This window comes from Chenopodium album, chromosome 15, assembly GCF_948465745.1.
Source record: "Chenopodium album chromosome 15, dcCheAlbu1.1, whole genome shotgun sequence".
NCBI lineage: Eukaryota > Viridiplantae > Streptophyta > Magnoliopsida > Caryophyllales > Amaranthaceae > Chenopodium > Chenopodium album.
Window position 1 is genome coordinate 6,776,740 of NC_137848.1, and position 13,414 is coordinate 6,790,153.

The 13,414-nt window shown below is 37.7% G+C and overlaps 1 protein-coding gene across 1 annotated transcript; it reads left to right on the forward strand.

Moving 5' to 3' along the window:
- The first annotated feature begins 1,069 nt into the window (after positions 1-1,069).
- LOC145580684 (uncharacterized) lies at positions 1,070-1,757 on the forward strand. The gene is made up of 2 exons (XM_081637810.1): positions 1,070-1,074; positions 1,217-1,757. Exons 1-2 carry the CDS (start codon positions 1,070-1,072, stop codon positions 1,755-1,757), a joined length of 546 nt encoding a protein of 181 aa, XP_081493936.1.
- The last annotated feature ends 11,657 nt before the right edge of the window (positions 1,758-13,414 follow it).

A 13,414-nucleotide genomic window follows, 5' to 3' on the forward strand; every position in this document is an offset into this window, starting at 1 on the left:
ATTATTATGCATTCTGACGTCATCGTAGCTGCTACAATTACGTCATCCTACTACTCAATAACCGTAAAAAGTCATTAGTTATCGTTAATTTGTTTCCAATACGTACTCTAATGTCTCAATTATACAATGATTGTGTTTTCATTAAAAAAAATAAATAAAAAAAAATTATACAATGATTGTAGTCATTTTACATGTACTACGTAAATGTTACAACATCATGTGTTTGATTTGATGTGGCTAGTGGACTTTTAATAATTTAATTTGAAGGAAACCCACGATCACATATGTATCTTTTCACGATGAATTTAAATCGGAAATAATATTTATTTTAGGATGTTTTTTATATATTCACCTAATTTTTACTTATTTAAACTTATTTAATTTTATTTTAGTCGTAATTCAAATTTGAATAACCTTTATCAAAACAAATCTTTCCTGAATTGATCTTATTTGAACCTATATTAACTTAACTGAACTTATTAGATCAGAAAATAAGTGAAAATAAGGTTAACAGAACAGACCCTTAATGCCCCCACTTGCTCATACTTACTTTGAATCTTCTAATTTCTGATAAAATAATTCAAATATTACAATTTTTTTAGACGGAAAACTTTTCAATGGCCACATTAAAAATGTAGTCATTGTACTTTTAATCTCAACCGTTTAAATATTAATGATTAATCATGTCCATTCATATATTCAACTTCTAAATCATAAATAATTTTTTAAACTACTTTACTTTTTACCAAAAAAAAAAAACCCTACTTGTTACTGCCATTGATGTAGTTCGAAGTATTCAACCTAAATCTTCATTAAATAGGTATGGAGGAACAATGAACAGGATTAAAGTATACCCAAGCCATCAATGGAACTGCCAACTAAATTTGATAAAAAGAATTCTATACATCGGATATACGAACTACATAGATAATTGGATAGGATAATTACACAGTTCATAATTATTTAATTATTGCTGTCTAGAACTCTTCATGGTCATTGCACTAATTGATCACATCGATTTCATGTTAAGTGGATTAACTTGTTGTTCATACTTTGTAGAAAAATTATAATGGAGTAGGTTAGTGCCTAGAGGATTATGGAAAACAGTTAAAGAATTTTTTTTTTTTGGATATTTTTATGATCAACGTAAATCAACGATCACGGTTTTCGATCACGGTTCCCAGTTTGATTGTACCCCGGTTAAAAACATCCTTAGCATATACAAGGTCAAGTTTGCCTATGCAGTAGTGTTTCACCCACAGTCAAACGGTCAAGCGGAAGCCACTAATAAACATATTTTGAATGCTTTAAAAAAGAAGATCAAAGAGGCAAAAGGATTATGGGCTGATTTGGTACCCGAAATACTGTGGGCCAACAAGACGACAACAAGAGAAACAACTGGGGAGTCGCCTTTCAACCTTGCTTTCGGCTCTGAAGCGGTTATCCCTACTGAAGTCGGCCTTCCTACTTTCTGTATTCAACATTACTATGAAGATCAAAACGATCTCCTGCTTCGACAGCAATTAGATTTTTTGCCTGAGATAAGACTGAAAGCGGCTATTAAATCCGCAATGTACAAGAATCGGATGAGTCAGGCATATAACAAGCGAGTTAACTACCGGCCTCTGGAAGATGGTGATTTGATTTTACGAAGGACCGCAGCAACGGGTAAAGGAAACATAGATGGGAAATTTACCGCAAACTGGGAAGGCCCATATCAAATATATGAACTCTCCGACAAGGGTCATGCCGGCTGATGACCTTAGAGGGGGTACCGTTAAAAAATGTGTGGAATGCTAGTGTTCTTAAGAAGTATTATGTTTGATATGTATTTTCTAAGCATGTATTTTCTAGGAATGTATTTCCTAAGTATGATAGGAGTTAAATGCTTATTTTCGGTATGATATGTGGTCATATGTGTGATAACTCATTTTATAATTTTGAGTTTGGCTTAAGCCGTTAATAAAGTAGTTAACGGCCTATATTATAATCATGGAACCCCCCCCCCCACTTTTGACATGAGCGTGTGACCAGTTTAGCTAACTGTCTCACCCATTCAAGTGAGGAGAGAGGTTGGATAACAATGCGCCTAAAGGTGAGTTGAAGTAACCGCTAATCCACTGTCCTTACTCAGCCTGGCAAAGGTTGCATATTTCATGCTGAAACTATCGAAAGTTTAATGGCAAAGTTTTGAACGAAATTTCAAGTTAAAATTCCTTGCAAAACTGGGGAGCGTAGGTTACCTACACCCGAGATCAATCATTTTTTATATAGTATGAAAAAACAAAAATAAACAAAAAATATCTCAGCAAAAATAAAACGAGAACAAGGAAAACATGTAAGAAAGAGCATACTTAACAGATGATAAAGTAATAAACACGGGCGGTAGAGTAATTGCGTACAAATAAAAACATGCAAACAACAACCATCACCCAAAAAAGACAAGGGTCAAATCGGCTAAGTTCAAAGCAAGAGTCAGTTATACAAGCAAAAATATAAAACTGTTCATACAGACAGCCCTAGCGGTGGTTACATGAGAAAGATGATCCACATGACGAGTTTAGTGATGACTACCCGACCCATTAATCCTGCTTTTTCTCAACTTCCTTTTCGGACCCTTTCTTAGGACCCTTCTCGGGTTCTTTGTCAGTTACAGGGTTGGCAAGAAGGGCGTCATCAAATTCTTCATCAGGTAACTTGCGTAGATCCAAATTGGTCATTATCTCATATAAAAGGGGTTTGGCAAAATAAGATTTCTCATAGCTGGTAGGGGAGTGGTGTTTGCCGTTAGCATATGCAGACTCAGCAACCTGCCACTTTCCCTCGACCCATTCTTCAGCTTTGCACACACAGCGATGCGCTGTAACCCACCCGTCGGTATATCGATCCACAAGCTTGTCACGGTACAAGTCTGATTTCAGAAATCAGTTTACCGCTCGACGCCTTATACTGGGCTTCTCGTTCTGTGCTTCCTCCAGTTTTTTCTTCAACTTCTCTTTCTCTACCTTCTCAACCTTAAGGTTCTTCTCCAGGTCGGCAATCTGACCTAACAGCTTATCCTGATCTGCAAGTTTTTTCTTCATATCTAAATGATCTGCAACCTGATTTTGTAGCAAAGCCATCTGGACTTTGCCATTCTCACGCTCCAGAACAGCAACTTTGCGTTCTTCTTTAGCCTTTTTCACCTTCGTCTCGGCTTGGTCAGCATACCTTTGATAATACTTGTACATATGCACAACTTCCACAGCCGAGTTAACAGACTAAAATAATATATATATATATATATATATATATATATATATATATATATATATATATTTATCATCACATAAGCACATAAAATGAATTAAATATATGAAAATAGATTAAAAAAAAAGGTATATACGTGTAATAACATGTAAAGCGGGAAGCAAAAGAATAAAACAAAGTCTTTACTTTGAGCAAATCATTCATCATCTGCCCACAAGGAGCAGCCAACCGATGAACGGGACTATCAGCTGGAGTTGCTAAGTCCTTTAGCATCCTCCATCCATGCTCCCCCCAGAACCAGGCTCATCGCATATGACTGACTCTCCCCGATTGACGTTGATGCGGGGATGCCCAGGCTCACCAGTACGTACTACCGGCAGGTAATAGAAACTCCTCACATACCTCTTCCGGAAGCTTCACGTGAGGGAGTTCGATGCAATCACCCGCCATCACTGGGATGAAAGCATTCCGACAGCTAGCGCCAGACCGTCTTGTCATAGTTGGGTGCCTCTCAATGAACGCGGCCTTGTCGGCACCGGTAGTAGCTTAGCCGCGCAGGATAATGTTTAACTTCTTTTTAAAAGTTGGGTGCACGTCCTCTTCGTCTAGCTGAACAACGTTTAAGCTGTCGATGGTAACATCCTTGGGTTGCCCTGATTGCTGGGTGTGCAACTGTGCTGCTTGCTGATCATTGACTTTTTTATGTTTCTTTGCCTGTTCTCGGTCACTGATCTCGTTGGCTCGTTTGGAGCCGGTACTGAGAGAACCTCCCCTCTTCAAGGGAAGGGTCCTAGAACGAGTTCTTATTTGTTCAGGAGCCATATCTTGCTTTCTTCTTTGCTTTCCCTTTGACGCTCTAGTGGCGAAAACTGGTAAGGTATCAAAGGACTCTTTCGGTTTCGGAGGGCATTGATATTTGACTCTATCGTCAGGGTACAGTCCCAATTGAGCGAAGTCTAGCTTGTCAATTCCTGCAAATACCAACCTGCAATTAGTACAAGGGCATAGACTGATTACATAACTTACAAGTAGCACGAAAACAAAAGTAGACATCAAAAATTTAATGAAACAGAACAAGAATAACAAAGCAGTCAATATCTATCACAGAAATTTGACTGCACGAAAAAGTCTATACCAAATTCATCGGTATGGTAGAGACCGACGTGAGAAAGGGGGGCGTTGCCCAGTATGTAATTACAATGGGGCAGCCATACCCCCGGAACGACCTTATTTTTCTTACCAGCACCAACGTATTTACATGTAAACCACCTAAAAGCTTTTCCCTCTCGGTTAACTAATTTCCTAGACCTAATAGTATCAAACATGCTGTGAGGGGGGTAGAAAGCCCTACAAACTTTGTAATCATCAGGTAAAGTCATGAAATAAAACTCCTTCTGCCATTTCTTGTAACTGGTCAATTTCGGCCAAAATGTACATTTGCCAGGAGTTGTATATAAGGACCACCATCCCGCTGACTGGCTATCTTTCTTTATCCAATGCAACCGCCGAAACAAATTTAAGATAAGGGGAAAGTCCATAAGAATCATCACCCAAACGAGGGAGACCACATTCTGGATTGTTGATGGGGTTAACTGCACAACAGGTACGTTCCAAGCCCTAAATATCTTCTCAATATAGTGGTGCAGAGGAAACCGTAAGCCAAACTCGAAGTGCTTGGCGTAAACAACTATATGGCCGGGAGGGCAGTCTAAAGCAGTTTGCCTTTCTTTAGGTAACCTGAGCTCATAACCGTCAGGAAGCCTATAGAAGCGCTTTCCATGTCGGCAATATTCCTTCTCGGTAGCCAACTTCAGCCAATCAGGATCAACAACAGTTTCTGCCACCTTATAATCATTGGGCACAAGTAAAGGCTATCGGTATTTGGAATCATCTTGTTCAGAATCGTAACCTTCATCAACTCTCTCTTCTTCTGCAACTTGAGCGGCGATATCAAAGTCAGCCCTAATCTCTTCACTCGTCTCATCTTTGCCCTCACCCTCATCTCCTTGTTCCTCCGCTTCACCTTCTTCTTCGTCTTCTTCTTCCTCAATCTCTTCTCCCATGTCAGCCTCTTCACCTCCCCCTTCTGTTGGATGCACCTCACCATTACTTCTCTCAACAGATTCGACGCCATCATCCCTAACATCTAATGTCGGCTTTTCCGGCTCTGTCATTGGTTCTTTTCTGGGACGCCTACTGCCTTCCCCGGCCTCAGCCTCAGGTTGATAGCTGGTACGCTTAGTTCTCGGCATGCCGGTGCTTTTAATACCTATTCTGTCGAGATTAGTACCGTATTAATTACATAATTCGGTATCTAATTTTAAATGATAACGAAAACTTAAAGGCTCAACATCGATAACCTCTACATCCCCTAAAATATCAGGATTATCAGGACGTAAAGCCTTCTCAGTGTCGGCTAGAAACTTATGCCGATAATATGTTTCCCGCTGTTGTGCCCAGGACAAGGGCGTAAAAGGTTCAGCTCGCCGGCTTTACCCTCATTTGAATGCATTCCAGAACCAGCATTGATATTTAAACGCAAAAATGGCTAACGCTACTAAAAACAAGTGTTAACGAAAATGCGAAAATGAAAGTTAGGGTTTTTTTACCTCTTGACAATCCGATTCCTAATGATTGAGCAGGACAACACACGCAAGTACCAAATTTAGCAAGAACGACTAAGTTCTGCGAACGCTGGAGTGATTTGCAACAAATTCGAATGTTTCACTCAGAAAATCGAGTTAAGCGCTGGAGAATTTTTGGCGAAATTTTCAGGACAGTAAAATGTGAGTGAAGTGTGTATTTTTAAATATTTATATTATCAATAATAGTGGCGGTTGATGTGACGTTAATTGCATGTAATCTAACGGGTGGGATAAAACGCCTTTTCGCCAACCCACATTGGATTTGCGACACGTGCCTCATTAATTTCAAGTTTTTTCCCGCCCATTTGTTAGTCTATATCTTAACCCTCATTCCGGTGGATTTAATTGAGCAAATTTTATTTTTTAAATTTGCTCACTGTGGGGGCAAATCAGAGATTTTTTTCAATCTCGGCCTATTTGTTTTAATTGAGCAAATTTTATATTTTAAATTTGCTCACTGTGGGGACAAATCAGAGTTTTTTTCAATCTCGGCCCATTTGTTTTAATTGAGCAAATTTTATTTTTTAAATTTGCTCAGTATGGGGGCAAATCAGAGATTTTTTCAATCTTGGCCCATTTGTTTTAATTGAGCAAATTTTATTTTTTAATTTTGCTCACTGTGGGGGCAAATCAGAGATTTTTTCAATCTCGGCCCATTTGTTTTAATTGAGCAAGTTTTATCTTTCAACTTTACTCACTGTGGGGACAAATCAGAGATTTTTTCAATCTCTTAACATTCGTTACAATAAACACAAATTTGACGGCACTTTAAAAAAAATCTTTTGCTTTTGCCTAACAAGTGAGAACATCAGTTTCACAGACGTCCTCACTTGGGAGGCTAGTTGTACGGGATAGTGCCGATACCGTTAAGGAATAGTCCCAGCCACGTAGAGAGCTGCTAACGACCACGTAGGCACCTGCTGTTCACAAAGTCAACTTGCCACCTATATAGGGATAGATGGCACCAACTTGGTTATCTTTCTATAAATACCCAAACATGTTTCATTATTAAGGTACAATTCTCTCTCTCTCTCTCTCTCTCTCTCTCTCTCTCTCTCTCTCTCATTCTTCTCATCAGATTGCTAACTTTAGAATCGGAGTGGTTATCCCCGGATAATCTCCCAGATTAGCTAATTTGTGCTGACTGTACAGGTGCTAAATTGGACGGTAAACCTTTACCAACCCCAGGACTCACAGTACCGGTGCTCACCCGGAACACCTTCTCAGCTAGGGAGATGTTCAAAGACTAAAAAATAAAGTCTCCCATTATGGACAACCATGTTATCTTCTTATTTAGTGTAACAACAAAATCCATAGAAATATGAGAATGAGGGAAAATTTGGTTTATTTATAAGGTAAAAAATGTTGTTTAGGGGCATAACATAAACGTTAATGCAAAATACAAGTAGAAAGACTAGAAACTACGAAGTATATCTTTTCCTTAATTTTTCCTCTTCTTCATCCCTTATATCCCTCATAGTTCTGTCCATGATATGTCTTTTCACTTACAAGTTACAACTACTTTAAAACGTTCTTCATCTATAATATGTTTTTTATTTAGCTATTTAATCTAATGAAAACATCATCCAAGAGAGAAAATGAATTATATATAGCATTATTATAAATTGTATATGAATGTTAATTTATATCATTATATCAAAGTATGTATTGTTGAATAGTTTGTCAGTAGCTAAGTGCCTAAATGCTCCTACATCGAACAAATGGCTAAATGTTAACCGCATACAAAAACTAAAAATGTGTTTAATAACAACGTAACTTACTTTTAGGGTTTGGTGGTATTTTGGGTATTTGTGCATACAAAATAAGTCCATAAGTTAGATTTTCTTACCTTTTTTAGATGATTTTCTTTGAATTGTTTAATGGAACTTTTTTCATGACAAGAGTCAACTACAGTATCTTGACAGTAAGTAGACAAAGACTCGTTGCTCTTGCCGAAGTTGCAGCTTAATTGCAGTTGTAGACTTGTAGCAAAGAATTATGGGCCATAACCCATAATAATTGATTCAGTAACATTAGAGTAATCGAGTACTCGTATAATACTACCTCGATTTTATAATTATTGGATAACAAGAGAGAAGATAACAAAGTTATTTTATTCAGATCTCATGATTCAGAAATAGTAAGTGAGTCGAACTTTCTGAAATGAAGGTGGTATAAATAGTGTAATGATCATATTGTTCATTAAAACTATTCAAAAATGAAGAAAATAAAGAAGGTGTATAGTAAAGGCCTGTTCTAATTTACTAAAAACAAATGAAATGAACTGAAGTGAATTGTGTATGAGAGAAGGAAATTAGAAACGGAACTGAAATGAACTAATTAGAGCTAATCTAAAATGAATTGAACTGAAATTAAGCTGAACAGAAAAGGCCCTAATATATTTCAACCATAAAATACGATTGGATTCCATTATCATACATAATTCTTGACATCAAGACTTTTATGATGTTGTGGTGGCCAAACAAAAAGCATCTTTTGGCGTGCAAAATATATGAAGGATTCAAGTAGCACCTTGATGCAAATTAAAGTATCCTAGTATAATTTCTAAGATGATAATATATGGGTCCAATCGTCATGATCGTCTCATATGCTAGCTTAGTGCTATCCACAAAATCAGGCATGTTCAATTATTCAATTCATAATTTCTGAATTGAAGTCAAAATATAATAAATCTATTATGAGATTAATTAAAACTACTACGGAGTATTCCCTAGTCGAATGTTGAACTAGGTTAAATTTCTTAAGAAAAAACGTTCCTAATAAATTACTAGAATGTTTACCCAAAGAGTGTGTCATTTTATATCACATGAAAATGATGGGCCTATGTTTACAATTAGGAAAGCGGAGACAAGAGAGGAAGATATGTATCACTCCAAAGATTAAAGTTAAAATAATAATATTATACACTTATTACGAAGTAATGACGTAATATAATGACAATTGACAAATAATATATACCCACAAAAAATATAAAAAAGGTCAACTTCTTTTCTTGATTATACATAAAATCTTTTGTCAATATATAAATATGGGCAATCGGTCTTATAATTAGAGTATATGGTTGTCTAATTATACAATGTTCTTTATAACAAGGTCTGATCTTATCAACGTATGTGTAGTAGAATTTGAACATGGTTGTACAAAATTTTGTTGCTAGTCTTTTCATCCTTTAGAATACATAACTTTTTTTTTTTTTTTGGGGTGTTTAAAGAGGTATAAGGGCGGGGGTGAGAATCAATGGCAGGATTTTCTGGAAGAAAGCTTGATACGGGAGCAATAGACCAATATGGGTATTCTTGAAAATTCATGGAATTTTAAGAAAGCTCTTGAAAATTCATGGATTTAAGAAAGCCTACACTATCTTTTAGTTATTATTAATTATTAGGATTTTTGCCTATGGGTTTTTACCTTTCACTTGAAAGGATTTTTCCTATTTTTAGGCTTTAAGAGTTTTAGCCATTAGGATTTTTATTTATTTAATTTATGTTAGGATAGATTTAGTAGTTGGTTAAAATATGATTAGTAGATATATTAGGATTAGGATTCTTAGTATTTTATCTTATTTTAGGATATAATTATTAGTTTCCTATCTTATCTTTGTACGATTTATCACCCTATAAATATGTGTGTATATCAATAATAGTTTAAGAATGAGAGAGTTTATTTTGGGAATTAATCCTTTTTTAGCGTTGCTCGTTTGATTGTTAATCAAAAACATCACTTGTTGCGACTCGTGATCATCTTCTAGTTGCGACTAGGAAGAGACCCTCTATTCTTGTGAGAATTAGAGTATTATCCATTTAATTTTCGTGTAATTTCTTTAGTTCTTATTAAAATCCGAAAATCCAATGTTATTATAGCTTGCGAGCCTTGTGAGAGTCTTGAGAGATCCACATCAAAGCTCTAATCACTTCAGTTATCCCTCACTCTCATCCTTTAGAATACATAACAAACACACGAATCACTACCCTAAGTTTCTAAATGCCGCTGAAAACACATGCCCCAAACCCCTTCCTCTGCTAGGCTTGGGCATTGTATCTCTTCCATGTTTTTTTAATATTCGATTATTTGTGGCTAGCTAGTTTAATCTGATTATGTACTATCTTTCTATATATAGCTAAATGTAGCATCAAACAAATCATTTTTTTTGAAAATTTTACAATAGTCATTTGAAATATGACTACCATAGTGTGTTCATGATTATATAGTTTATAATTGATATTTTTTTTCCAGATAATTAATTATATTACTTTACTTTAGGTATAAAATAGTATTATCAACAGTTTTTTTATTAATCAATTTTTTAGTTTTATTTATGTAATCTTTATTCTTATTTTATAGTTTCTCGAAAAAAAAATTATTTTATGTTGAATTGAAAATTTCAAAAAATGTATTTGCATTGGATATAATAAGACTAATTGTGACCATTTTATAAGGTGAAAAATAAATCATTTATATTATATATTATTAAAATAATGTGGTAGTTATTTTTCAAACAATTACCGTAAAATGGATACAACGAGTGAGAGATAAAGATAATGATTCTTATGAGATTATGTACGTGCGTAATGTTCAGTGATCGATATACGTATAATATGTTATATAGAAATTTAAATATCTAATTAGGGCGGGTATGTCACATTCGTCGGTAGGGGTATATTTTATACTTGCATAAGGTAAACATAACGAGTCAGAGAAGTTTAAAACCACTATGTAAACCCAAATTAATTATATCCTTTACATAAAAGTTTTCATCCAATCATCTCTCTTTATTATGGTCTACATCGCGGGGCCAATCACAATGGTGACCATAATTAACTAATTAAGGTCGGCAGTCCAAAAAAATTCCATCTAATTTCGCATTTTTATACATACTTTCGAATTCCACCAAATTCCTAAAGAAGCCTACTCAATATAGTACTCATTATTGTGTGGTACCTATGAGACATACTTGCTTAATTTTGTTTTTCTAAAGTATACTTCCTCCCTTCTTTTTTACCTGACCTGATTTTTTATCACGTTTATCAATGCACAATTTCAATCAACAATAACTCTAATTCTTTATAAGTAAATATTATAAAAGTTATATATTGTAGTAGTATTTATTGAAATTGTATGGGATGATAACCGGGCATGACCGATATCTTGCGAAAGCACGTGACCAGATCACGAGAAGACGCCGATATGTTACAGAACGAGGACATGTCGGCCTGCCGCAATTTAACACGTGGCAACAGAAACTCGACACTTGGCGCGAAAGGTTGTGCATGGGTGAAAGCCACCTGTCAAGGTAGATTACTATAAATAAGTAGGTAAGACCTCATTAAGGGGGACAATTTTTAATGACTCTCTCTCTCTAATCTCTCTCTACTTTCTTTCTCTTACTTGTCTTCTCTTCTCAAATACTTTCTGACTTTATCATCGGAGTGGTTATCCCCGGATCACCCCGGGGTTAGCTAACCTCTTCTCATTGTGTAGGTTCTCAGCTTGCCGATAGGGGTATCAGAATCTCAGTTCCGAGTTCCTGGAGGAGTTGGGATCAGACAGAAACAATTTGGCGCTAGAAGGAGGGGGCTGTTGATCACTTCTATCGCCTAAGAACCTCACACAAAATATATACGCAACAACAATAATCATGGCCGGAAACAATTTAAACAATGGGATACCAGAAGGACAACCCCAGGTGGAAATAGTGGATGAAACCCATACCCTAGAGGGTAATCAGTTCCATATGCCGATAACCCCCCCTGCAGGAGGAAGGGAGGCAGAGGATCCTATGGCGGCATTTACTCCAGATGAATTGGAAACAACCGCAAGGGTGATGAGTGCAATGAGCAAGAAGAGAAAGGAGGCTGAGGCAGCACGGGCTGAAAGAGAAGCTGCCCAGGCCGATAGAGGAACATCGCACCATCATCAGGAGGAACAACACAATCAGCTGGAGAACTCGTCAAGGAGACCCCGACATGAGTCGCCAGTAAGGACGCATACAACATCACGGCAAGATGAGCAATCCTCGAGCCGTGTTGCGAGTACCAGAACTTGGCAGCAAAGAAGCTCACAAGTGGCAGGTCAAGCAGTACGCACGGTAGTGCAGCTAAGGGCATCCCCATTTGCCCAGCACATCTTAGAACAACCAATGGAGAAAGTGAAAATGCCGACTTGTATATATGATGGAAGAGGGGATCCGGCAAGATTTATAACGTCTTATGAGGGACACATGATGCTGTACACAAACTCAGATGCAGTTTGGTGTAAGGTCTTTCCGACAACTTTGATTGGGGCTGCAGCCGATTGGTTTAACAACCTTGAAGTTGGATCAGTAGATAGCTTTGAAAGACTGACTGAGATGTTTGTAGGGCAATATGTCAGTAACAGCGTGAGGCAGAAAACTTCTGGAGAGTTGATGGCTGTGGAGCAGAAATCAGATGAATCTTTGAGGGATTACATCAGGAGATTTAATAATGAAGCAAACACTATTCCGAAGTTACAACAGGAGATAGCTGTGATGGCTTTGATGAATGGATTAGTTGATTCAGATTTCAAAAGGTATCTTACAAGGAAGAGTCTGCCGACATTGGCGGCAGCGTTCAGCAAAGCTCACGATTACATAAAGAGTGAGGAGCTGTTGAAGACGAGTAGCAGGCATATGGTGGTAGGAAAGGGGCAAATTCAAAATGAGGGGACCTCGTCTGGAGGGAGCAGGCCGAGAACTCCTGCCTCGGGAAGGGGAGGAGGAAGCCGGCAAGATACCAGACCGACAAGGCTGCCAATGAGATACAGCACCTATACCCCCCTGAATACACCAAGGGCTGCAATCTACTCAGTGAATCAGAACAGAGAAGATTGGTCAAGGCCGATTCCCATGAAAGCAAGGTCGAGGGACATGAAGAAGTATTGTATGTTCCATAGGGATGTGGGGCATTATACAGAAGAGTGTACCCAATTGAAGGACAACATCGAGGAGTTGATCAGGAGAGGGCACCTAACACAATACCGGTTGAATACCGGTAGAAATCAACAACCGACACAGGCCGTTGAGAGGCAACAAATAGAAGCAAGGCCTGAAAGAGCTCAAGGAAGAATAGTCCGACAAAGGGACGCAGGAATACCACCGTTATCTACGGGAAGGGTAGATGTGATAACGGGAGGACCGATTCACGGAGGAACGATTAGTGGGGCAAAGAAGCATTTAGCGGAGCACCGGCATCTGGTTTGTGCTTTGGATGTAGATAATCGCCCTCGGCCGGCATCAATACCACAAGTTGTGTTTACGGAAGAAGATGCACGAGGTGTAGTGTTCCCACATGACGATCCGTTAGTCTTGATAATCAAGATAAATGGTGCCGACATCAAAAGGGTGCTGGTAGATGGAGGCAGTTCAGCAAATGTTTTGTTTGTTCAAGCTTTTAATGAGATGAATATCGGGAGGCAATACCTGAAACCGGTGTCGTATCCAGTAATCGGGTTTAATGGATCAACTGTGAGGCCGGAGGGGAGTA